At 47.0% G+C, this 26518-nt stretch overlaps 2 protein-coding genes across 3 annotated transcripts; both read left to right on the top strand.

The window, feature by feature from the left end:
- Positions 1-3112: 3112 nt before the first annotated feature.
- On the top strand, positions 3113-9631 carry LOC144125958 ((3R)-3-hydroxyacyl-CoA dehydrogenase-like). Its single transcript, XM_077659800.1, has 3 exons — positions 3113-3390; positions 6374-6573; positions 9170-9631. Exons 1-3 carry the CDS (start codon positions 3222-3224, stop codon positions 9569-9571), a joined length of 771 nt encoding a protein of 256 aa, XP_077515926.1. The 5' UTR covers positions 3113-3221; the 3' UTR covers positions 9572-9631.
- A 617-nt stretch (positions 9632-10248) lies between these two features.
- On the top strand, positions 10249-24100 carry LOC144125959 (estradiol 17-beta-dehydrogenase 8-like). 2 transcript variants are annotated; one of them, XM_077659802.1, is made up of 3 exons: positions 10249-12766; positions 20610-20809; positions 23488-24100. In XM_077659802.1, exons 1-3 carry the CDS (start codon positions 12676-12678, stop codon positions 23887-23889), a joined length of 693 nt encoding a protein of 230 aa, XP_077515928.1. In that variant the 5' UTR covers positions 10249-12675; the 3' UTR covers positions 23890-24100. The 2 variants fall into 2 exon arrangements, with proteins under 2 accessions (XP_077515928.1, XP_077515927.1); XM_077659801.1 differs by lacking the exon at positions 10249-12766 and adding an exon at positions 17033-17415 and having other exon boundaries at positions 23488-24095.
- Positions 24101-26518: the final 2418 nt, after the last annotated feature.

The raw sequence follows: 26518 nt of genomic DNA on the forward strand, positions 1-26518 counted from the left end.
TGCGCATGCCCATCTTACACGCGATGTCACGCCTGTAGGTGCGGAACCTTTCACCTCCACAGTTTCTTTCCTTTGCCAATCACGAAAACACCTTGGAGATTGCCAGACGCCTTAAGAATGGTGTCTTCCTGAAATAAATTTTTAGCAAAGAACGAACACATGGTACTTAAACGGACAAGAAACTTTTGCTTGTTTTCAAGTTTCCTCAGCCTGAATTTCCTCCCCTGTTCTCGCTGGCCTATAAACGTCCCGGAAGGGATGTCACGCCTAACAATTCCACTCCAAGTCGCCGCTGCCCATGGTTACTTTCTCTCGACGTTGTCTTTATTGCTGACGCCGGAAACTGCGCTAATGAGCGTGGGCGCTTACGTCGCACTGTGCCATGACATATGTTAGTGAGTAAGGGGTAATAGAAAAGCTGCTAAATAAAAGAAGGCTGTAGCCGCGAGTGCTCCGCGCCTTGTAGGAGAGCGACGCTTGGTTGACATGTTCACAGCGACACCCTCTAACGGTCGAATTAAAGCCTGCCTTAGTGTACCGTCGTCCCGATAAAAATTCTTGTCTGTGTTGCAGCAGTGAGGTAATCATGAGCAAGAATTTTGTATTACAAAAGAGCGTGCACTGTGTAATGATCTGGCAGCATCCCTCACAGGCGTAACCGCTTCAAATACGTTTCTTACAAACCCCTTTTGTTATTAGCCAGGGCGAAGAGAACAATGAGGAGGAGGAGGAGGAAAAACGTTATTTAAAGACAAGGCCCAGTGAAAAGGAGCGCTTGCTCCTTAAAGGGACTATGCAAAGAATTCAAAGTCGCTTGTAAATGTTTTCTATGTTTATAAATGATGCTAATGAGCGTTCACACCAAGTATAAGTCTTCGGAACGGAGCCGGCAATTTATTATAAATTAAAAAAAAACGCGTTTTTCAAAATTCGCGGGCCGATTCGTGTGCTCGTAGTGAGCGATTTTGGAACTAAAATCGTGGCAGAAAGACGTCACAATACCAACAACGTCGCCAGGCCACCACACGCTGTCATTCGCTGTAGCCACGGCAGCCACGACGTCACGGGCACACTTCCGGTAGCTGTGAAAATCGTCTGCTCGTGCCGCCGCGCGACCCTCTCGGGCAAGCGCGGGCCAGGGCATTGCCTTCGCGCATATTGTTTCAATTTTCCTCTGCCGCCTCCTTCTGTCGGGAGTTCAGGAGCCACTCGCACGGCTCTTCATGGGCACGCATAGGGCTCAATGCCCATCGCGGCTGTAAGAGCGAGCAGTCGCACCTCGAGGTCCGAGTTTATTACTGCTAACTACAACAGACGACAAGCAAGAAACACGACGCGCGCCGCAATCCAGGAAGGCGAAGAGAGACCGGAGATATTCCGCCACGCCGCCGACGCTGCTGCTGGGGTGCTAGGAGCGACAACCGGAAGTTGCAAAGCGAACGTCATCTGACGACGTACTCAAAGGCGGGGCCCAGTCCCAGACCTGTTTTCTTTATTTTTGTCTGGTGCCCCGCGTGTACGAGTTGAGGGGGGAGAGGAGGAGCGTAATTTTTAATCGTCTATAACTTCGTTGTTATTGATGCTAGCTTAAAAATTCTTGCGTTTGGGTGACGAGTGATGCAATGCCTATCTCTCGTCTGCTTTACATAATCTCAATTAATTTATTGCATAGTCCCTTTAAGGCCCGCTGATCTGCCGAGCCCGATTGAAGCCAAGCACTCTAGTAAGGAGGGGGACGGTAAGGGAAATAAGGAGAGGTAATGGCAGTGTTACATGAGTGCAGAATGTGTTCTGTGTCTGCCCTGATCTCTGGACAGTTGGGACAGTGAGATGTGTCACGCCATCCGAAGTTGTAGAGCATTAGTGGGGTGAGGATAGTGTTTGTTTGAGCTTTGTGAAGGACGTGTGCTTGTTCCGTGTTCTGTAACGGGTGAGGTTGGGGTAAAATTGTGCGATTTTCCTTCGTGTTCTTCGGCTGACGTGTGAGGTTGAGCATCATGCATCGAACGCTACCAGCGTTTCCATCATGCGCACGTCGTGCGAAGCCGGTTTACATGCAGCTTCAATGCCGCACTGAGTGACGCCGGCGCCGCCAGCGTTCCCCCAAACCATGGCTGCCACGCCTAGGCTATCCACGGAAGGTGAGGCCAAGAATACTGGTGTGGATGACAAGTCCGAACTAGATGACAGCTGTTGATTGAGTGATTTCGTTGTCAACGAACAGAGAGGAGAAGAATTCCATTCCGGCTCAGAACGGCTCTCGCTTGACAGCGGCATTTGAGGCTCAGAAAGCCGGAGGAATGGTTCATCGCGCTCTGGCTCACCCCCCCCCCCCCCCCCCCCCGCCCCCCATCTTCCATTCAGGAAACAGCCGGTCAGACCTTAACTGGCTTCGATGGAGGCCAGTCATACGCCGGTCCCCTCAAGGACTCGCTCACTCCACGAGCCGCATTTTGGGGCACTTGCGCCGCGTTTTCATGAACAAAGCCTCCGCGAATTGATTCTTTTCACGCGCGTATACGCCCTTTTCTCGTTTCGTTCTGCGTCGGTGTCGAGCTTCGCTCATGCAGCTAAAAAAATCCGTGCCATAGAAGGGCCGTGAAGAGAACGATGGCTCTTCGTGGGCTGCCTTTTTTAGCGAGGCCGCGTAGTCGCCAATTAGCAGTTATGTCGGCAACTGCTTCCCGGTATGCGGATCTCAGTTGCGTGCTTGCAGACGTGCAAAAGAGAGTGCGGTGGGGGCGAGACCATGCGCAGCGCTCGGCATAGGCGTTGTGCTTCGTGTTTGTCTTAACTGCCGAATGTGACGTTTATAGAATTGTTTCGTTATGCGCCTAGGGTTTTTTCCTTTCCCGGTGGCCAAACGAGCCGGCTTCGTGCGCTGGAGCTCCGAAAGAAATCGCTCGGCGACAGCGGGGGAAGTCGAACGGAGAGGAGAGAGGGGGCTTTCCGCGGCAAAGCAAGATAAATGAAAACACGACAGAAAAACAGAGAGAGAGAGAAGAGAGAGACAAGCGCACTTTCGCAGACGCCAACTCAGGAGCACGAACTCCTAGAGAAAAGCGAAGGTCACATCTTATCGCGCCGAGATACGTGGTACAGCGCTGCGGAGGTACAGCGCCTCGTTCAGGCAGTCGGCGAGAAGTCTGGCACGAAGGAACATCGCCTCGCGGTCGCTCTGTGGCAGAAGCTATACCAGTGCACAAGAGGCGCGCGTGAAGATGTCGAGCGCCGTGGAGCGGTCGCTGGCCGGGCGCCTGGCAGTGGTGACCGGAGGCGGGAGCGGAATCGGCGAGGCCATCTGCCAGGTGTTGGCCGAACGGGGAGCCCGGGTCGTCGTCGCCGACATCAATCTGGATGCGGCGCAAAGAGTCGCCAAGTCGTTGCCGGGTCTGTATAAGCAGTTGTTTGCTCATGTTCTCAAAACAGTTTCTTTAGTCTTCTCAATATTTTGGTTCCATGAAGTGGCAGTTTTCAGCTTAAAACGTCGGTTAGATTAGAGTGGGAACTTCGTGATACTGCTTCAGCAGTAGTAAGCAGTTTAGATTATGGCGCGTACCGTCGGCTCCAAAAGTTTCTGGCATGCCAGATTCATATAAAAAACTCAGTCGAACATACAAGCACGCAGCTTGGAATCCAATAACTCAGTGTGCTTTTATACTTACTGCTTGCGCAGGGCACCTGTCGCTACCAGGGCGCTAGCGTGCTCGGGATGCACGTCAATTCGAGCTTTCCGCGGATACCGCATGAAATAAATACAGTATGCCGAACTGGACTGCTGCTTCTATGTAATTTCCACTGTTCATATGCCTATGTTTCTACCCTGAAATATTTTTGGTCTGTCTCAGAATATCGTTGGTATAAAGTTCATATGGAACACGTACTACTCTGCACTGCATTATATCTATAATTTCGTACTAGTCGTATCGCAACATCAGCGGAGAGAGAGAGAGAGAGAGAGATACTAGTTTTTCAATAGTTTCGTATGTTTCATATATACCACAGGCAAGAGGAAACCTGTTGTATGGTATTATAGTTCGGCATAAGTATTGCGTGTGACGTTAACAACTTTTATGTAATTGCGCTTGGATGCCATAGGATATAATTTATTCTATTGGAGTCACTTATGGGCGAATGCCTTGGCATGCCGTCACTGTGGCGTTCAGCCTTCTAATCTTGTAACACTTGCCATACTGCAAAGTCAGTAGCGCGCTACAACGCTGTGTTTAATTTCATAAAGGCGGACAGGACGGACTGAACCCGCCGCGGTGGCTCAGTGGTTAGGGCGCTCGGCTACTGATCCGGAGTTCCCGGGTTCGAATCCGACCGCGGCGGCTGCGTTTTTATGGAGGAAAAACGCTAAGGCGACCGTGTGCTGTGCGATGTCAGTGCACGTTAAAGATCCCCAGGTGGTCGAAATTATTCCGGAGCCCTCCACTACGGCACCTCTTCTTACTTTCTTCTTTCACTCCCTCCTTTATCCCTTCCCTTACGGCGCGGTTCAGGTGTCCAACGATATATGAGACAGATACTGCGCCATTTCCTTTCCCCCAAAACCAATTATTATTATTATTATTATTATTATTATTATTATTATTATTATTATTATTATTATTATTATTATTATTAAAGAGTAGACATGCCTAAACATGCGCTCCTAATTATTTTCAATGAGCTGAGTTTCCATAGCACTTTTGAGGAGGTTATTTCTTCCCCTGAGTTCAGGTGGGAAACATTGAGTTTCAGAGGAACAGTTTATGCACGAGTTTCTCTATAGGGGGGGGGGGGGGGGGGGTGTAATACCAACGATATATGAGACAGATACTGCGCCATTTCCTTTCCCCCAAAACCAATACTAATAATAATAATAATAATAATAATAATAATAATAATAATAATAATAATAATAATAATAATAATAATCAATCAATCAATCAATCAATCTTTATTTTTTCGGTGCCCAGGAACAACCCAAAGGTCTTGGTGCTGGTACACCATTCACACGCACAAAATGTACATTTATTTCACTACAAAGGAAGACACTCAGGGGAGGTAATGCAGCAGTCAAGGCGATAGAAAAAAAAGACACATAAACTAGGCGTGACAGCAAGCATGAAGCAAAAAAGCGAAAACAAGGAAACAGCGAGAACAGCAGTAAATGAAAACAGCTAGAACAGGCAACAGACATATAAATAACTAATAAAACAAATAAACAAAGAGAATGAACACAAGAACGACCGATAACAGCTAAGTACAGCATATATCAAAATACAAACAAGAATAAAGCCAATACTAATGTGAACGAATAAGAGATCTCTGAAATACAAGCTAGAAATACAATCATACACAATAAGAAATGTAATTAGTGAACGCGTTACAGACAATCAGGCGTGAGTACACAGTATTAAAGAAATAATATTAATGAAAACAAGTACACGTGATGTACAATTAAGGAGAGAAAAAACAATATAATACCGGTGCAAACGCACAAGTGTAGTAAAGACAAAATGCATGAAAGGGGAAGTTATGTAGTTATGTATGAGAAAAAGAGTGCTCAAAGTGGAACGTCACGGACATTCAACATAAATGAAGGGAGAGAATTTTCGAATATATCAAGGTGAGGACAAAGAGAATTAAACAACTTCTGCATTCTGTCCAGAGGGGAGAGGGAGTGCAGGAGCGCAGAAACTTGGAATGGTCTGAATTCCCTTATGCTCTTTCGCGGTACACGCAAAAGGATACGCGCTAGGAGCTGAGGGCATAGAATGTGACCATGAAGAAGTTTATACAAGAAAATTATATCTGCCCTCACGCGACGGCAGCTAAGAGAAGGAAGCTGCAGTGAGTTACTCCGTCTGGGACGAGAGCTGGAAGTTTTGCAAGAAAACCGATGTTGAAATATGCGTAAAAACTTAATAATAATTAATATTAAGATTAAGAGCAGACATGCCTAAACATGCGCTCCTAACTATTTTCAATGAGCTGAGTTTCCATACCACTTTTGAGGAGGTTATTTCTTCCCCTGAGTGGAGGTGGGAAACATTGAGTTTCAGAGGAACAGTTTATGCACGAGTTTCTCTATAGGGGGATTATAATATCGGCGTCGACGTATGTCGTGAAGAGAACTTCCGCGATTGTTCGCTTACAAGGAGCACTTTATTCAGGTGGGTAGGGTGCAGGTGCCCTAAGTGTGCTTGGGTGTGCACGATCCCTTTAGCTTTGTTAGTGAGGAAACGGATATGCATGTACAGTACGGTCTTAAAGTCACCTCCCCTCTCTGGAAAAGAACACCGCGAGCCCTGGCGAGTGCTCAATGGCGTTGCTACATGCACAGCAGTTTTTAAACTAGACCTGTCTGTCCACTCCACCGCAGGCAACGTCGACCATCGTGCCGTACATGTGGACGTGGGCGAGTCGGCATCCGTCGAGCAGCTGTTCGCGGCCATACAGGGGTTCAGCGGCGACACACCAGCCAGCATAATCGTCAACAACGCTGGCACAGGCGCCCACTTCACTTCGATCGCCCATGCAACCGAGGAGGACTTTGACCGCATAGTCAAAGTAAATCTTAAGGTGAGGAAGGAGAATCCTGCACATCGCTGGCTACCATGTGCACAGAGGGTTGTGCGAATGTTTTCAGTTACATGTTTCAGCCGGTGGCATTGTATGATGAGCTGAGCGAATCAGCACTTTAGACAGAGAAAAGCTGATGTAGCGACGTACTGCATGGTGAGAGCGTGGCCAGATCGTTCTGGAACTGTGGAACGTATACGTCCAACGTCCTGTTCTTGGAGATCATTGTACACTTCCAAGGCGAAGCCTCCTCTTCTGACCTCGGTAGCGGTGGCCTTTTCAGCATTTCCAAGAATTAGTATAGGGATAATGCGCTCTTCACAGGTTGAGGTTGAAGTGGTTGCTAGCTAGTGGCGGGACTACAGCGTTGCGATTACTCCCGTAACTGCTCCACCGTAATGAGCCCTAAAATAAAACTAAACACACGCCACAATTACCGGCACAGTTCAGTGCCCTTTATGTGTCGCGAGAGCGCCTAGAAATAGATTCCTTTCTAACTGTCATCGTCACCCCTTGTCGCTGAGTTCCGTATCGCGGAGATATCGAAGAAGCCGGGAGAGCCCTCGAGATATCAAGTTCCCGCCAAGGAAATATCGCTTCTGCTGAGCTGGTGCCCCATGGGTCCCTTCGCAGAAACGGGCAAAGCGCGCATATCGGTATGCTGTTCGGTGCAGCTGACAAGATAGGGTTGTAAATAACCACAAAAAGGGCATAAACGAAGGAACGGAGTCCGAACGAGCCAGTGCGAATGCGGTATAGCTATACATTAGACCTGCTGTCTTTAGCCCCTCGGTCAAACAGGGCTGGTTGGGCGTAAATCAGGCCCATCTTTTCGGTCTTAGGGGCTGAGCCTGACATCAATTTGCAACATCGATATCAATGCACGTTAAATACCCCTAGAGATCGAAATTAGGAGTCCTCCAATTTGGTTCTCTTTCTCTCCTTGCTTCATCCTTTCCCTCGCGGCGTTGTTAAGATCGAGAGTCAGACAGTTATGGTACGCCTTTCTTTACTCGTAACAATTACCATATCAAACCAGAAGACGAACTGATGCACCGGCACCGACTGATGCGATTACAAAAAGAGGACGAACGAATGTTGCTTTTATTCACGCTTAAACTTTGAGATCTCCGGGACGCAGTTCTATAGCGCACGACATACCATCAGTAGACAGGAATGCAATAAAACAACCGGTGTATCTTTGCATGTAATGTACATAAGATTTACGACAACATGCACGAATGAAGCTCCCCTAAAATTTGAACCAAATCATATCAAGTAATAATTTATTGAGCACATGATTAATGACTACATAAGCATCAGTATACACGCCAGGGGTCCATAATCAGGAGACATTAACGGGCCTTCGATAATTTAAGTTAATACTTAATTAAATTGCAAACAAACAAGCAGCAATACAGAGCGGTAAGATATAATAGTAACGTGGCTAATATAAAAAGATAAACGTTGAATACGATGGTAACGAAACGAGTTAACAGATTACCCAGGCGAAAAACAAAAATTCAGAACAAAAATAGCCATCTTTACATTGATATTGTAAGAAATACAAAACAAGAAAGATACAGCGCAGTGCAAACAATTTAAATATTTATTAATAAACTGCATATCCGAGAAAACCCAACTGAAGCAATAATTTAAAGTTAGGGTTGCCAAAGAATATATTCAACAAGAGAAAGTTTCCAGGAAATTTTCAAGGATAGGAATCTCAGGAAAGGATCGAAAAAGGAAGCTGTTAAATCTTCTATTTTCGTAAAAGTGTTAATTTAAACAGATACAAGGACACATGTGATTTTTAACTCAGAGGCAGATTATTCCATACAGAAATACATGAGAAATGAGAACTCCGGTTTGCGTAATTATTAAAAACTAGCAAAGTAATTTCGTGAGCTGCAGACCTAGTGGAAATATGATTCTGCAAAAATAAATATTGTCAGTTAATTAAAATAAAGTTCATTGCCGATTAATCTAGAAAACCTGATGGCTAGATTGTAAGATTTACTCACGTAGCAAATAACCAACGATAGAAATATACGAACAGCTGATAACGATGCGTATAGCCTGATTTTCAATGCGTTGGATCGAGTGCAAATGGCAGCGGTGTTTTCCCATGCTACAGTTTCATAGATAATGTGTCTATGAAAAATGCAAAATAAAGGCGGAAAAGCATGGATGAAGAAAAAGAGGGAAGAGCTTTTATTATTAGTGCACGGATTGCAAATGCGTTTTTTTTTCTTGAGCTGCTTGATATGATCAATCAAGTATTACCTTAATCGCAGGAGTCTTATTTTTACCGTAAATGATCTTAAAAACTTCGTTGGCTTTTGCCCCAAACAGCAGCGACATGCACACTGAACCGCTACCGATAGGAAGACAGCCTGCGCGTTAAGACACGTGTTGTTGCACTCGAATTCAATGGTATGCGGCTCACTTTGCCGCCTGATGTCGCAAAGGTCACACAGAAACAACTAAGAAACAAGTCATGATAGTTCCATGCTTTTACTCTACAAGAGGCTGCGGACAGAAAACGTGCAACGCACAGTAAATACGTATTTTTTAATTCTTTTCTTTTCCGCAGGGCCCATTCCTCATGAGTCGTGCCGGCATACGGTTGATGCTAGAATCGGGGGTCAAGGAAGGGGCTGTGGTCAACGTGTCCAGTCTCACAGCGAAGTGCGGAACGAGAGGTCTTGCCAGCTACGCGGCGTCCAAGTCCGGCATCCTGGGCCTCACCAAGAGCATGGCGCTGGACGTGGCGGGAACGGGAATCCGGTGCAACGCCGTACTTCCAGGCTACACAGAGACGCCCCTGTCGGGTCACCTCAGCGATGAGGACAAGCGCCAGCTTACATCGGCCATCCCGCTCGGTCGTCCCGCTCAGCCCCGGGAGGTGGCCAACGTGGTGGCCTTCCTGTGCGGGCCCGACAGCTCGTACATGCTCGGCGCGTGTGTCGACGTTTCGGGAGGCGCTGTGCTGTAACCCAGCCACGCGGACCACATAACGAAACTCTTTGTGCGCAATGAAAAACTATCCGTATTGTGAAGAACTGAAAAGGCAATGGCATCTTGTTCGTTGATGTACATGAGACCGCTTTCTTTGCCTTTTGCATGCAGCATTTGCTGGCTAAGCGAGCAGTACTTGCTGGATGTTGTAACGTAATAGACGCTGTCAGTCTTAAGTGAAAGAGGGAGAGGGAAAGACGTATCCAACATTCTTGGACAAAAGTTTTGAATGTTGGAAAACTGTAACGTAGTGATATGGAAATACAGAAGATAACGGTCCATTATTCCAATAAGTTGCAAAATCTTTCTCTTGTAGTCCATTGCTCACATCGAGCAGTTAAACAGACTGACATAAAAACCCAACTGGGAACGCTTTTGACGATACGAAAAACGTTAATAGCAAAAAAAATGCGTCTGCTGACGGGAGATCTGCGAATACATTGATTGTTTTAGTGAAATCTTGCAATACATGCGAAAATTGGGTTCATAAACTCTTTTCTATTGAAAAATGCTCTTGTCCAGAATTGTTTGGCATGTAATTCTTTATTCATTTACCAGCACCTGGATACCAGGCGCGGGCCAATTTTTGCCAGTTCTTCGCTCGAGTGCTGGTCAAGCCTTGAACGAGTTCCGGCTAAAGTATGTGCGAGTATGGGTAGCAGAAGACGCTGAAGCGAGCCATACCGTACACAAGCGGGTGAATGGTAGATAACAAGCCTGGTTTGAGTGACCTTGCATTGATCTTGCAGCCTGCATTGAATGAGCCAGCAAGGCTGCTGCGTCACTTTTTGAGAACGTGACTTGGATGGAAGCCCGATCATCATAAGCCAGCATAGCTTCCGCATCAGCACTCCCATTTACCGCTATACCGCACTGGCTGGGTATCCACTGAAGCCTGATCGTGTGGCCGCGCTGGAAAGCCTCAACTAACAAAAGCACAATTTGCCCGATCAGCTTCTCGCATGTGCGTGGTTTCATGTAATGTTTTTATGATCTGCAATGCGGTTTCTCAGTCGCAGAATAATGTCCAGTGGTTCGCGGTATGCTGACCATTGCAGCGTGTGGCCTCTCGTATGCCTGCCAATTCGGTTTCCGTGGATGATGTTTTATTCATAAGCCTGAAGCGGTGGCTGGGGGCGCTTCCAGGCACAATAACCGCTGCCGCCGAAGAAGTGTTCGTCACTGATCCGTCGACAAAAACATGTTCTTAATCACCATACGTGGAGGAGATGTATGGTAACGCCAATTGCTTCGTTACCACTGGCTCGATGTGCGACTTCTTTGGTATTCCTGGGATAGTGATACGCACGTTGGAATTTGGGATTATCCATAATGACACCTCCGCAATATGTTGGGGCATGTAGTTGTAGGCACCAAATTGCGCTGCACCATGATGGCTTCCGAATAGGCTGCGTCTGGGCGCGTGCTACTAATATTGGCCAGGTGGTGGCGGTGATGCCTGATCAAGTGTCGAAAATGCACCCGTAGTGGCTTCTGTTGGAAATAAATACGTCCTGGGCAGGCGCGGGCCTCATAAAATGTGCGACATGTCAAAACCTTGCAGGGTAATCCCAAGCACACCCTTAAAGCACGAGCCTGAGCGCTTTCCAGTGTTCGCAGGGCAGTCAGTCTTATCCCCGAAATAACAGTCACACTGTATCTCAGATAGCCGACCACCAGCGCCTGATGCAGGCGAAGTAAAGATCGCTCAGACGGACCCCAGTATTTACCAGCTATAAACCCTATAATGTTTGTAAAACTGTCCAGTTTTTTTTTTATCCTGAGCAAAGAGACGTGCTTCGTCCAAGACAGACCGCAGTCTATAGTGACACCTAGGAATTTATAGTGTGTCACTCATGAAATGGCTTTACCGTTAATTGTGATAGGGTACCACGCCATCTACTTCTGTGTAAAACCTAGCATAACGCTTTTAATTGGCGATAGCTCAAGCCCATGACGACGCAAGTACGCAGACACGATGGACACTGAACGCTGCAATCTCACTTGCACTTGGGAACGCGTGATACTTGATGGCCATACTCAGATGTCGTCTGAGTGCGCGGATACCGAAAATGTTTGGCAGTTCTTTGAATAGGTCGATTAGTACGAGATTAAATAATGTTGGACTAAGCACTCTTCCCTGAGGGACACTGTGCGTGATAGGATGATCTGTCGTGTCACCTTTATCACGTAGACAGCCCGGTTTCTCAGAAAACTTGCAATTCACTGATGTAGGCGTCCGCAAATTCCACATTTCTCGAGGGCGTCAAGATTGCATCGTGCTGAACATTGTCTAATGCGCCATTGATGCCAAGGAAGAGAGCAGCGGTCAGCCAGTGGCGACGTTTCTCGTGTTCTGTACTTCAATTACATCGTCGACAGTGGAACGGCCTTTGCGAAATCCTGTCATTGCATCTGGGTATAGGCTGCATTTTGAAAACTGAAATTCAAAATCCACCTATTGGCTTTGAGGAAAGAAAATGACTTAGTAAGTGTCTCACATATCTCGGTGGACACCCGAACCGCGCCGAAAGGGAAGGGAGAAAGGAGGGAATGAAAGAAGAAAGAGGTGCCGTAGTGGAGGTCTCCGGAATAATTTCGACCACCTAGGAATCTTTAACGTGCACTGACATCGCACAGCACACGGGCGCCTCTTGCGTTTCACCTCCAGCGAAACTCGGCCGCCGCGGTTCGAACCCGTGTACTCCGGCTCAGCAGGCGAGCGCCTTAACAGCTGGGCCACCGCGGCGGGCAGGCTGCATTTTTCCAGAAACCATTCGAGGCGTGTTAATATCGTGGGTTGCATTGTTTTGCCAATGCAACTTGCGAGAGCTACAGATCTGTAGGATGTCATGTTACGTGGCGATTTTCCTGGTTTGAGTAGAGCTACAATGCGGCTTCTTTTCCATTTATATGCCGGTATGAGCCAGCCGGTTTCTGCTCATGAAAGTTTAAACCAGCGGGGGTAAATGAGCAGTATGGCGAAACATTAAAAAAGGCAGGAGAGTCACTGTCGGGTCGTTTCAGTATTTCTACGTGGCCTTAGTTTTTTCACACTGCTTTAAATTTTCACGGTTATCAATGTTTCGTATTGACAAGACTGTGACAGAGTATGTTCTCTTGCAGTGCACATTCAGCTCAGCCCTCAATGATTCCGTCTGCAGCACCACCGGTGAGCAGTGATTTTGTGTGTACTTAAATTGTGAATCAGCATTGAGGCGAACAATATTGAGCAGCGACCATATGGCTGAAGCCGCCGCGGTGGCTGAGTGGTTATGGCGCTCGGCTGCTGGCCCGAAAGACGCGGGTTCGATCCCGGCCGCGGCGGCGGAATTTCGATGGAGGCGAAATTCTAGAGGCCCGTGTACAGTGCGATGTCAGTGCACGTCAAAGAACCCCAGGTGGTCTAAATTTCCGGAGCCCTTCACTACGGCGTCTCTCATAGCCTGAGTCGCTTTGGGACGTTAAACTTCCATAAATCAAACCAAACCATATAGCTGTAATTGCACTTTTAAGAAAGAGAACACATCTGTTCCCGGCGCGATTCGATACGACTGAATATTTTATCGGTAGCTGCGTCTGCTCTTCAAGTACGCGTAGAACATTTCCCCGCCGCTGTTCGTCCCGCCATTAGAACCACCTCGGAACGCGTCGCACCAGCTGCTCCATGCAGCCAGATGTTTTGTAACGAAAGCTACATTGGCTGATCCGGAGTTCCCGGGTTCGAACCCGACCGCGGCGGCTGCGTTTTTATGGAGGAAAAACGCTAAGGCACCCGTGTGCTGTGCGATGTCAGTGCACGTTAAAGATCCCCAGGTGGTCGAAATTATTCCGGAGCCCTCCACTACGGCACCTCTTCTTCCTTTCTTCTTTCACTCCCTCCTTTATCCATTCCCTTACGGCGCGGTTCAGGTGTCCAACGATATATGAGACAGATACTGCGCCATTTCCATTCCCCAAAAACCAATTATTATTATTATCACGAACTCGCAGTTTCGCCGTGCTCGCAGTCCCACCGTGGTCGAACCGCAGCACGTGACCAACCACGTGACTTGCCACGTGAATGCACGGGTTTCAATTCAATTCAATTCAAATTTATTTGCCACCATGGTACAGATGATGGCGGGGACCCGTAGTAAAAGCTGCCGTTTGACAGCTTGACAAGGCCACGGGCCCCCACTTTGACAGCAATACAGTAAAGAAATAAAGAAAATACAATACAATACAATAAAGAAAATAAAAAAATACATATAGCAGAGCTGTTATCCGGTTACAGTAGTCAGCATAAAATCAACAGCATTGTCCTGGCTGGAAAGAAAACTTACAATGATGGTGAAAGAAGAAGAGTTAGGTAGACAAATCACAGAAAAAAGGTTAGGTGTAGTGTAAAAAAAAAAAATACTCGAACAGTTTGTGGCGTGTTGTGTTTTGGAGATCAATATCGTTTTGTGCGAGTTTGTTAAGAAGTCGTGGTAGTTTATTTTCTAATGTTTGATTACCATAGAAAGTTCTGTATGTTTTTACGTTCCATTGTGCTATATTTCTTGTGCTGTACATTGCATCTCGTTTTTCTAAACCAGCTAATTTTGATAGAAAAGATATGTTCTTCAACACCTCGTTTTTCACACACTTGCTCAGACGATAGTCATAAAGCTTAGTAATTGGTAGTAAGTTATACTTTAAGAAAAGTGCGGCCGTATGGTAGGTATGCGAAACATTTTCAACAATTCTTAGAAATTTTTTTCTGTAACAAGTGTAGTTTCTGAAGATTGCCTGCTGTTGTTGCACCCCAGGTTAAATGGCAATAGCTGAAATGAGATTGTATCAATGAATTATATAGCATTAGCATTACATTTCGCGGCAGTATCTCACGGTTCTTGTAAAGAAGACCAATAATACGTGAACATTTATTTGTTACAAAGCTAACATGATCATCCCATGACATTCTTTCATTAAATAATATACCTAATGTTTTAAATGAAGGCACAACTTCTAAGGGTACGGACTGCAGGAATATGTTCTTAGTGAGACAGACCTTCTTGTTTCTACCTCTGAAAACAACGACTTTAGTCTTTGCTGTGTTAATCCGCAACGCATTTCTGCTACTCCAGTTTTCTATTTGCTTCAGTGCATTGTTTGCAGTATCTGTGAGTTCAGCTGCATTATCTCCGGCAAGAAAAATACTGGTGTCATCAGCATAGATGATAAATTTAACGAATGGAGTTGCATGTACAATGTCATTGATGTAAAGATTAAACAGAAATGGACCCAAAATGCTACCTTGTTGAACGCCACAGCCTACAGATTGCATATCTGAGAGGAGACCATATTTGCCACTGCCTGTTTGCGATCCATGAGGTATGACTGCACAAGCGATAGTGCATGGCCGCGGAAGCCACAACGCTCAAGTTTACGAAGAAGTATTGTATGGTTTAATAAGTCGAATGCCTTCGAAAAATCAAGAAAAATACCAATGACTATCCTATTATGTTCGAGTTCGTTCAATATATATTCTCGTTGATATAATAGTGCAAGTTCAGTAGAGCGGTGCTTACGGAAGCCATACTGAGCTGCTGTTATAATTTTGTGTTTTTCTTCAAACTGCAAAAAGTTTCTAAGTATTACTTTTTCTAGTAGCTTAGAAAACACGGGTAAGATAGATATTGGCCTGTAATTCCCGAGCTGGTTTTTATCACCCTTTTTAAAGATAACTGTTACACGTGCAATCTGCATTTTACGAGGAAATACAGTGGTACTGACACAAAGGTTTAAGATATGCGTGATGTATGGTAAAATAAGGTCAAAAATATACCGTATAGGCTTTATCTGGAGGCCATCAATATCAATGGATGTTCTATTGTTTAGTTCGTGGAAGGCTGCCGTTACATCTGCTTCTTCAACCGGTTTGAGAAATACAGTGTCGCCTATATGAACATCACTGAGATTGTTATGCGGGACTTGATTTCTAGAAGCGCAAACAAAGTGCGTATTAAACGTATCTGCTAATTCTTTTCCAGTTATACTTACACCATCAATATTTAGCATATTTAATTCACCTGATTTGCTATTTCTCCCCAAAATTGCGTTTAGCCGCTTCCACATAATGTCGACACGACCACAAGTTGACGTGAATTGATTTGTGTAATAGGCGTTTCTGGCTTTCTTGAGCTCAGTATTCAAGCGGTTTCGATATTTTTTAAACGCTGTCAGATCACATTCAGCTCTCGATTTAATAAACTTATGGTATAGGATGTTCTTTGTGTTTATCTTTGCCACCAACTCCGGTGTGACCCATGGTTTGCGACTGTGACGCCTTTGTTTCTTTGTTAATATTGGGAAACAGGCCTCGTAAATCGGCTTCAGAATGCCTAAGAATGCCTCGTAAGCATTATTGGCGTCATTTTCTAAAAGGACAGGCCTCCAGTTGTTCTTTTCTACCGAGTTTCTAAATGTGGACAGTGTTTTTTTCAGATATAAGTTGGAAAGAATATGTTGAACTACGTTTCTTTTTAGACATGTTTTTAACACACATAAATATTGGCAAGTGATCGCTGATGTCAGAAATTATTACTCCAGATGTGATCATACTAGGGTCATGGTTAGTGATAAACAAATCAATCAGCGATGAAGACGTGATCGTAACGCGCGTTGGCATTTTGATTGCATTCAGAAGTCCATGTGTTCTAAGCAATAAATCTAAACTCATTTGGGATGCATCAACCGATAACATATTAATGTTTATGTCACCACCAAGGACAATGTTTAAATGCTGACTGGTTGCAAATGTAATCAGGCTTTCAAGAAAATTCAAGAATATGGCTACGCAACCCTTTGGTGGACGATAGCACACTGCAAAAATAGTGTTGTTCAAACACATTGTTAAGATTTCATATTCTTTCACAGAAACTGTGAATCGCTCTAACATTTCAGGCCGCCACTTCTTTTTAAATGATATGGATACGCCACCACCAATACCAGCGTAACGATTCAGAAAAAATGTCTCATAACCAGGAATTCGAAAGACATCATAATCACTTGTAGACCAAGTTTCGCTGATCATGATAGCGTCAATGGGAACATTTAGTTGTTGAAAGAAAGTGTCGAAATATGCTTCTTTATGTCTGACCGATCGAGCATTAACTCTTCCGGACCAGATGTCGCCGCGCTTGAGCTACGTATATCCTGGCCTAACAGAGCTAGGCCATCATCAGTTTTTTTTTTTTCATACCAGACAAGCGACACCTGTTTTGCGTCGTTTCTGTTGCACAAGCGACATCTGTGTGTACAGAGCGCTTGAACGATGAAAAACGGTACGGTTCATATCTTCGCACCACAGCGCACAACTTGGCCTGTATTGAGAGCGTTTTCGCTTTTTGCAAGACAGCACACCCTCGTGTTAGTAGCACCAGTGTTAGTAGCACCAGTGTTAGTAGCACCGATGTGAGACATAACGTATCAAAATGCTGGAGGGCGAGTAGATTTTAAAGGAAATTTTAATGTTGCATCTAGCCACGCTAGCCTGATGATCTCTTGGGCAGCCATAATGGATTACTAGTGGCGCCCCCTATAGCCTGTGAGAGTTGCGAAACATAGGTTCGCTATCGCGCGGTGGGAGAATCTATGCCAGTAGTGCACTACAGACGCGCGTGAAGATGTCGAGCGGCGTGGAGCGGTCGCTGGCGGGGCGCCTGGCAGTGGTGACCGGAGGCGGCAGCGGCATCGGCGAGGCCATCTGCCAGGTGTTGGCCGAGCGGGGAGCCCGGGTCGTCGTCGCCGATATCAACCTGAATGCGGCGCAAAGAGTCGCCAAGTCCCTGCCGGGTCTGTACAAGCAGTTGTTTGTTTCTAGTTCTTTAGGCCTTAATGTTCGAAGGCAAAGGAAACGGCCGAAACCACCCTGGTCTTTCCCGACCCCCGACTACAAGGTCACAATTCCCCGTGCGAGCGCAAAGCGCAGCTCTCCTTTGGCAGCAACGCGTTCGCACGTACTTGAACATTTGGAAAAGAGTATGTCCGCCATCTTCAAATTTTCACGGATTGTTCGGTGGACAAGGTCAAACAAGCTAGCACAGCGGTTTTTTTACATTCCTTCTTTGGACTGAAAGTGGTCTGTATGTTTTACTGCTGCCGTATCCTCCACAACGGCCTAAAGTGTTGCTTTTGAGGCGGCTTTACGGAAGTTAGGGTCTTGTCCGGCTCAACCTGTTGTCATCCTAACTGATTCAAAATCTGCCCTTCAGAGGTTAGAGCGTGGGTTCCCTACTGATGCCTTGTCTATAAGCTCCCTACGCTTGGGGCAGAATCTGCGCAGCAGAAGATTTACTCTATATTTCCAATGGGTACCCTCTCACATAGTCAGAGGCAGTGAGGTGGCAGACAGTCTCGCCCATAAAGCACTGTCAAGAAATTCATCAAGAAAAGTACCTCAAGAGGCAAAAAGACTCTTCAGCGAAACGGTGCTCGATCATTTTAGTACCCCGCGGAGTGCGCCCCACAAACCATGTGTGACCAAGGGACTGAGAAAATCCCAGGCCACTCTACTGCATCGAATTCTCACGGGCTGTGCTCGTACTCCTCTCTGGATGCATAAGACGGGCATGACATCGTTTCCGCTATGTTCTACACGTGGTGTGTGCGGGGATATAGAATATTATATTATGTACTGCCCAGAGCACAACGCGGAAAGGTTTGCGATGTTCTCTTCCTTCAAGAAGACAGGAGCCCTTCACAGTACAGTTCAGGACATTGTCTACCCGAGTGGAAACCAGACATGCAGAATGGAGGCTTCACGCCTTCTTTTAACATTTCTGCAGGACACTGATCTTGTCCCTAAATGGTGACAGCAGGAACGGTCTATGGTCTACTGTGATTGAATGTGTGCGTAGATGGCGTCTTCTGGAGTGGAGTATGCTATACTGTGAGTGAATGTGTGCATGGATGGTGTCACTTTAGTGGACTAGGTTCTACTGTGACTGAATATGTGCGTAGATGGAGACTTCTGGAGTGGATATGTTTCTGCTGTGAGTGAATGTGAGCATAGATGGTGACTGAGGGAGTGGAATATATACCATTATAAGTGACTGTGCGCATAGCGCGGCAGATCCGACAGGATTTAGGACATTCTTAACATATAAGTGACGCTACGGAGGAGCAATTGCCGGCAGGCTAAGCAAGGCTAACCCCACCTGTAGCATACAACAACTCAACTCATTTAACTCTTCCTGCGGGCTAGTTTTTGCATGTCGTTTATTTTCAAACTGCGGAAAAAAAATGAGGACAGAGGAAAGAGGCCACACACCGAGGGCAATCTGCGCTCGGTGTGTGTGTTTTTTTGTCCTCGTTATTTCGCGCACTTTGAAAATGAACAACGCACTCAGTTCAGCAAAACCGGGTCTTTGACCCCACCTTGAGTAATCGAAAATACCTTGTGCCATGGCACTCTTTGACATTAGAAGCTCTCGCGCCATAAAAATCCATATTCATCATCATCAGTTCAGCAAGCTGGTACACGTTCATCTTGTCGAACAACGCGAGAAAAATTGGAGGGAACACTTAAGCACCGCCTTAAGGGTATGACGCGACAGCGTAATGTGTTAGTTCCTATGCATGCAGAAGGTCATTGTCTGCTTTACATTAATAGATCCCTGAGAGTCCTAATAACCCTCCTGGCGCAGTGGTGAAGCAGTTAAGCGATGTGCGAGCGGTGGGCCTTGTGCGGCCCTGGTTGCTCTTCCCGAGCGACCAATCCTTGATGTAACTGCCACCTACCATGGTGGCCAGTTTTCTCACTACCCGGTGGGCAGGTTCTGATGACGCAGCAAAGTCACGTGACCTAAGTGGCACACCTGCCTCCTAGGTTGCTCTCTGGGCACCACCTGCTAGTGTCATGCTCGTGTTATTTCGCTCACAACGCCGACGCTCGATTTTGTGGGTAACGGGGCCTTTAACGGTATCGCGTTAAAAGATTTTACACGCGATGATCGAAATTGATAATAAGAGAGTAATTACTCATTGTCATGCACCCAACTGTAACCATTTGGCTACGATGGAAAGCCGTAAGGCTTCCACAGAAACTTCGCAGTTAGAGAAGCTGCGACAGCAGTAGGAGTTTGCCCTTGGCTCATTTCGCTTTTGGGGTTATAAAAGGTTTTTTTTTTTTTGCTGGCGCAGCGTGTTTGCGACGGGGTTGCCGCAGCTGTGTGCTTCAACATGGGGTCGATGGTTTATAGCTTATATATGGGTAGCTGGCGAGTTGTGCTTATGATTTTAGCGCGGTTTTGAACTGGTTCGAGCGATTTTTATGCGAGGCGCAGCGAGGTCACGTGACCTTGTGACGTTACCGCAACCTGGTCATCGAGTTGCGAGCAACCTAGTTTCTATATAGCATTGCAGTTCACGTCAGGAGCAACCCGGGGCCCTTCTGGTGTCGCGAAATTCGCTGATTGGTGAAAAGAGGTATGACGTCACAAGGATGTGAGCCCAAAGGGTACCCAATCACAGGCAGCTACTGCGAGGAAAGCTATGTTCAGCGCACTCAAGGAAAAAAGACGGACGGACGGACGGACAGACGGATGGACAGACGGATGGACAGACAGACAGACGGACGGACAGACAGACAGACGGACGGACGGACGGACGGACGGATGGACAGACGGACAGACAGACAGACAGACAGACAGACAGACAGACAGACAGACAGACAGACAGACAGACAGACAGACAGACAGACAGACAGACAGACGGACGGACGGACGGACGGACGGACGGACGGACGGACGGACGGACGGACGGACGGACGGACGGACGGACGGACGGACGGACAGACAGACAGACAGACAGACAGACAGACAGACAGACAGACAGACAGACAGACAGACAGACAGACAGACAGACAGACAGACAGACAGACAGACAGACAGACAGACAGACAGACAGACAGACAGACAGACAACGGCTAAAAGCGGGCAATGGCCACTATCTTTTGGCTACATCGCTGCGCATTTCCTCTACGACAGGAGACGATCACCACCGGGCCGTGCAGGTGAACGTGGGGGAGTCTGCGTCCGTTGAACAGCTGTTCATGGCCATACAGGCATTCAGCGGCGACAAACCGGTCAGCATAATCGTCAACAACGCTGGCACCGGCTCCCTCTTCACTGCCATCACCCACGCAAGCGAGGAGGATTTTGATCGCATCGTTCGAGTGAACCTCAAGGTGAGTTCATATTTCTCGTTACCATTGAGACAAAGGGCGGCAAGACTACGTTTTAAACATATGTATCTTCCGCCGACATTGGAGGGGATACTTGAGCTCCGCCTTAACGGTATGACGCGATAGGTTTAATGGGTTAGTGCCCATAAATGCAGAATTGTTCATTCTATGCTTGACATTGATAGATCCCTGGGAGTCCTTTTACCACTCTTGGCGCAGTGGTGCAGCGGTTAAGCAATGCGGGCAATTTTGTGGGTGCTGCGGCGCCCTGGCGTTGCTCAATCTACACTCTGAATACCAGAATGCGCTGCTTCGCTCGCAGAAGTCGCTTTTCGAAGTTATCAATCGGGACCGAAGTATGTGGTAGTTGAGGGAGTTCAGTGGAGGCAGGCATGGCGGCCGTTAGAGAAGGGAGGAGGAAAGGCTGGATGAGAAGCCATTATGACCTGACTGTAAGTGCGGGGAGAAGAGGAGGGGTTGCCGAACTTGCCCAACCGCGGCTGCGGCTGCTGGGAGCCCCGGGCTTGCGAAGACCCTCGTGGAGACCTGCTCGTCTTGCGCCGACTGCGCTGCGACGGTGATTCGAGAGTGTGGCTCCGGCAACGGCTCGGTTGTGCAGAGCGGCCTTAGGTGAACTCGGCTTCTTATGATGGCTTGGCGCAGGCGCCTGTGCGGTTCGCTGAAGATGGAGTTTCTCTGCTGACAGAGCCGCAGCCTCGTCCTCAGCTACTCTCGAGGGGAGCAAAGGACAACTCCGCAGTTCGCACATGTCGAAGGGTGACGAGTCTCTTTCTCCGGGAGTTGGATGCCGCACACCTGGCAGCGCATCTCCTTCGGTGTGGAACATAAGTCGGCCTTGTATCCCAGGCGGAGGCAGATGCGGTGCTGCTGCGTTTTGAGAGAGTGGGCCTTGCAGCGATAGATCGCAGGGTAGTAGAGGACACTGGATGACACTTCGTGGCATTGAAAAGTTATGATGACGGTCTCGGTGCGCTCCATCAAACACGCACAAAGAACCTAGAAAACTGGGGCTTCCACTTTAATTCATCATAAGTTAATGCTGGGTCGTTCTGGCGTGGAGGCCGTGCACTGCTCCTTTGCAGGAGTCGGTCGGGCTGGCCTCATAAATGGTACTTATTGGGAGGTGCCGTTGTAAGCTCGTTGATTAAAGTCTTTTTTTTTTTTGCACGACAGAAGTATGGCGAGTGACAAAGAATGCAATGTTTCTTTATGAAGTTTGACCTGAGTCTCAGCAAATTGAAATCGGAGAGGCCGGCGGCTTTTAGTATCAGCAGCTTGAAATGATTGCTAGGTCGCGCTGCGACCGAAGGAAGGCCTTCTGTCCTTCATGCTGAAGACAGCATGCTTCTCATTGGCCAAGGTCTTGCAGAAGGTGGCTCTGTTTCCTGGAACATACTGAGGCTGCTCTTCAAAAGAGATGCGGCTAATCTTGCATTCATTACTATAAGAGCTGCCAGACAAAAATACCGCCGCAAAAATGAAGACTGTGAAACTTTTTAAAAGTGCTTTAGGCTTTTTTCTACAGGATACACGGAATGGCCACCTTGAAACGCACATTAAGGACCAATAGCAGAGCGATGACTCATTAACGGGCCCCGCAACGCAGCTATACGGCAAACGAAGTTTATACAATTCTCTCGGAATCTTTGACGAATTTTTCTTCAACTCAAATGTTATGAGAATGCTGCGTAGCCTTCTTTTGTAGGCGCAAGGCTGGTCTTTGGTAGGTGCTAATTAGAATAGTTACTTCCTCGTTTGAAATCCACTCCAACCACATCCTTAAAACCATTGTACTATCAGAGTGATCACACGTGGTTTTCTTTTTTTTTTCCTTCCTCAGGGGTCGGTGGAAGCTACTAGAGTCCTGTACTGAGGACCCCACCCACAATCCGCTCCGGTCTACTTTTACATAACATTTTTTTTATTAACGCGAAAGCATTATATGGTTATGTCGGGTCAGCAAAAAGTGTCCGCAAATTTTGTCCGCACGATTATATTGTTCTGTGGAGATAAATATGCAAAAGTTTGATCGTGTTCGGTAGTGCGTGAGTAGATCATGAAATGGAAAAATTTTGGTTTATGGATTGTAATTAGTTAATTAATTAAATTGAATTCATGAAAATAAATTATGTGTTTGAAGTAAGTTTTGTGTGACTGATATGGTGAAAAAGGATGTGAACGCGTGAGAAGGCTAACTTTGTGTTTGAAGCAAGTTTTGTGTGACTGATATGATGAAAAACGATGTAAACGCGTGAGTAGGCTAACTTTGTGTTTGAAGCAAGTTTTGTGTGACTGATATGATGAAAAACGATGTAAACGCGTGAGAAGGCTAATTATGTGTGAAGCAAGTTTTGTGTGACTGATATGATGAAAAACGATGTAAACGCGTGAGAAGGCTAATTATGTGTGAAGCAAGTTTTGTGTGACTGATATGATGAAAAACAGTGTAAACGCGTGAGAAAGCTAACGTAGTAAAAAAAAAAGTAAAAATAATTAAAACAAACACAACACAAAAATAAAATAAAGAGCAAAACAAAATTTCAATAGAGAATAAAAAATGAAAAATAAAATCGAAGGGAGAAAGGAAAGAGAAAAGCTTTCGCATTTCCTCTCTTAAGCAGACTTTAGTGCAATCCTGTAATTTCTCTCTCTCTCCGCAGGGTACATTCCTCATGAGTCGTGCCGGCATACGGTTGATGCTAGAAAATGGAGTCAAAGAGGGAGCTGTGGTCAACGTGTCCAGCACCGCAGCGCAGAGCCCCCTGAAAGGCGTTGCCAGCTACGCGGCGTCCAAAGCCGGAGTCCTGGGCCTCACCAAGAGCATGGCGCAGGACGTGGCGGGAACGGGAATCCGGTGCAACGCCGTGCTTCCGGGCTACACGGAGACGCCCCTGTCGGGTCACCTCAGCGATGAGGACAAGCGCCAGCTTACGTCGGCCATCCCGCTCGGTCGTCCCGCTCAGCCCCGGGAGGTGGCCAACGTGGTGGCCTTCCTGTGCGGGCCCGACAGCTCGTACATGCTCGGCGCCTGCGTCCTGGTTTCGGGAGGCACCGTGCTGTAACATAACCAGGCTGCTGACGTTGCCAACCATATGGTGGACAGTAACGAGCTATTGGTAACATACAAACTAATAACATACAACATAACATACAAAACTAATAAACAAGAGCTGTTGTCGGGCTAGCTGGTGATCGTCTACAGAGGCCATGTTATATTGCGCTAAAACCACAACACAGAAGAGAAGAACTCATAGCGCAGGACGAGTGCTCGTCCTGTGCAGTGTGTTCTTCTCTTTTGTGCCGTGGTTTTAGCGCAATATAACACGGCTTCTGTAAACTATTAAAGCAATAAAATATACATATTCGAGGATGTACAGGAGACTCCTTTTTTAGCCTTTTGCATGCTTTAATTCCTGCTTCAGCGACCAATGGTTGGTATTGTAACATCGATAAGAACGGCAGTTTCATAGCGACGAAGAGAGAGAGAGAGATTTCTCATTCACGCAGACCCCAGCATGGGATGGTTTGATGTGGATGGTCAGTTGCCAGCACTCCGTCAACACGCTTTCAAGCTTCGAATGAGTGCTTGCCGAAGGATTCGTAGATGCAGCGATCGGCAGCTTCCATGGTCAGGCTACGACGAAGGGTCTATTGGAGGGCATGCAGCTACATAATCATAGGTTGTGACGTAGCGTTGCATAATTCACTCAAACCTGCAGCACTAATACGCTGCTGTTACATAAAATTAAAATTCGGTTTAGAAAACCCAGCATGCCTTGATGCATCTTTTGTGCCATCCCTGGAGGAAAGTATTTGTCACGAGTAATTTTAAGGAAGATGCAATAAACAGAGGCAGGCCGTATTGAAAAAGTATGTCGAATCCATTGATAAGTTTTCGATCAAAGAACTAAATAACTGCAATACTTTAGCAGGGAGTTTCACGCAACTTTATCCAAGGTTAAAAAAATAGTGGTGCGTGGCAGATGGATGAGAGAGAAAGAGAGAGAAGGACGGAAAGGCAGGGAGGTTAACCAGGCAGCGCCCGGTATGCTACCCTACACGTGGGGAGGGGAACGGAGGGAGAGATAGAAAAGGGAGAGAACAAAGGGATATGATCACTTTTCCACGTGTCCGTTGGCCGTTACTTGCAGGGTACACAGGGCACACACTGATTGTTCACAATCTTGCACTCAGTCCTGAATCCTTCAAGAACTTTAAAAGTGCCTTCAAAGCTGTCCTCTGCGATGAAGGCTTACACCAAGGACCCAGAATCTTGGCCTCAGTAAGGGGCCGAGGATCTAAACGGCGGAGTGTTGCAGCCAGGAGTGCACGCTCACGCTGAAACCGAGGGCAGTTACAAAGAAGGTGTTCTGTAGTTTCGTCGCACCCACAAATCTCACACGCAGGAGAGTCTGCCATTGCGATTAAGTGGGAGTAGGCATTTGTGAACGCCACTCCCAGCCACAGGCGACACAACAGCGTAGCATCGCAGCGGGAGAGGCCGGACGGAGGACTGAGTCGGAGTAAGGGGTCTAGGCGGTGCAGACGGCATGTGGAGTTTCTAGTAGAGGACCATGACGCTAAAAGCTCTCTTCGGCCAAGCATTCGCAGATGTCTTGCTGCGTCGGCCCTTGTCAACGGTATATAGACAATGTTGGCACTGCCATGAGCCGCTCGAGCTGCAGCGTCAGCTGCGTCGTTTCCAACAATGCCAGAGTGTCCCGGTATCCACTGGAATACGATGTCATGACCCTCTTCCTGCGCCTGGTGTTGGAGATGTCTTAATTCAGCTACGAGTTGATCGTGATCGCCACTTCGTAAAGCAGAATTAAGACACTGTAAGGCTGCTTTTGAGTCACAGAACACAGCCCATTTGTGGGGTGTTTGTGCATCGATGTACTGCACAGCCGCACGAAGAGCGGCCAATTCTGACCCAGTGGAGGTTGTCCGATGCGAAGTTTGCTGAATAATACTGGTCTGTCTCGCAGGAATGACCACGGCGTAGGTTGAACTTGTACCTGAGACCGAACCATGCGTATACACACGAGTGCGGTCACTATATGCGGCGTGGAGTAGGCAGAGTGTCAACTGTTTAATGGCCGGTGTCGATAAGTTCGATTTTTTCGTTATGCCCGGGATTGTAAGGCGCACGGATGGCTCCCGCAGACACCACAGCGCAGAGGAAGGCCGTGCTGCCGGGGTGAACTGCGATGGGATGGACGACTGGTGGGCTGCTATAACCTTTGAAAACGCTGCGTGTGGTTTTTGATTCGCCACTGACACAAGGTGGTGCTGCGGAATCCTTGTTAGATGCCGTATGTGTATCCGCAGGGTTTCAAGTGTTATATACGTCGAGAGTGGGTAGTCCCGGGCGATTGCAATGGTAGCAACTGCTGATACGCTGCGAGGGAGACCGAGGCATGTGCAAAGTGCCTGACCTTGTATAGCTTGCAGGGCACGCAAATTCGTCTTGCATGTGCTTGAAATCACTGGTGCACTATACCGCAAAAATCCCAAAAAGAGTGCTCTGTAGAGTTGCAGCATTGATAGAATCGACAGATGGATGAAAGTAGCGGCATATTGTGTGCAGCCATGTCGTGGAGGTAAGAGTATTTACTGACTTCACCTAATTAATTGATTCGCTCAGAATATTTGCTCAAAATCTGCAATGTTCCTTTCAGGCCCAAGCTC

This window comes from Amblyomma americanum, chromosome 3 (genome assembly GCF_052857255.1).
Source record: "Amblyomma americanum isolate KBUSLIRL-KWMA chromosome 3, ASM5285725v1, whole genome shotgun sequence".
Classification (NCBI taxonomy): domain Eukaryota; kingdom Metazoa; phylum Arthropoda; class Arachnida; order Ixodida; family Ixodidae; genus Amblyomma; species Amblyomma americanum.

What these genes read in the sequence shown, in the direction of transcription:
- LOC144125959 (XM_077659801.1), top strand. Translation starts at nt 17,247, where the DNA reads ATGTCGAGCGGCGTGGAGCGGTCGCTGGCGGGGCGCCTGGCAGTGGTG. An exon ending in AGTCGCCAAGTCCCTGCCGG is followed by an intron (nt 17,416 to 20,609) that starts GTCTGTACAAGC and finishes CCTCTACGACAG; the next exon opens with GAGACGATCACCACCGGGCC. An exon ending in TCGTTCGAGTGAACCTCAAG is followed by an intron (nt 20,810 to 23,487) that starts GTGAGTTCATAT and finishes CTCTCTCCGCAG; the next exon opens with GGTACATTCCTCATGAGTCG.
- LOC144125958 (XM_077659800.1), top strand. Translation starts at nt 3,222, where the DNA reads ATGTCGAGCGCCGTGGAGCGGTCGCTGGCCGGGCGCCTGGCAGTGGTG. An exon ending in AGTCGCCAAGTCGTTGCCGG is followed by an intron (nt 3,391 to 6,373) that starts GTCTGTATAAGC and finishes ACTCCACCGCAG; the next exon opens with GCAACGTCGACCATCGTGCC. An exon ending in TAGTCAAAGTAAATCTTAAG is followed by an intron (nt 6,574 to 9,169) that starts GTGAGGAAGGAG and finishes TCTTTTCCGCAG; the next exon opens with GGCCCATTCCTCATGAGTCG.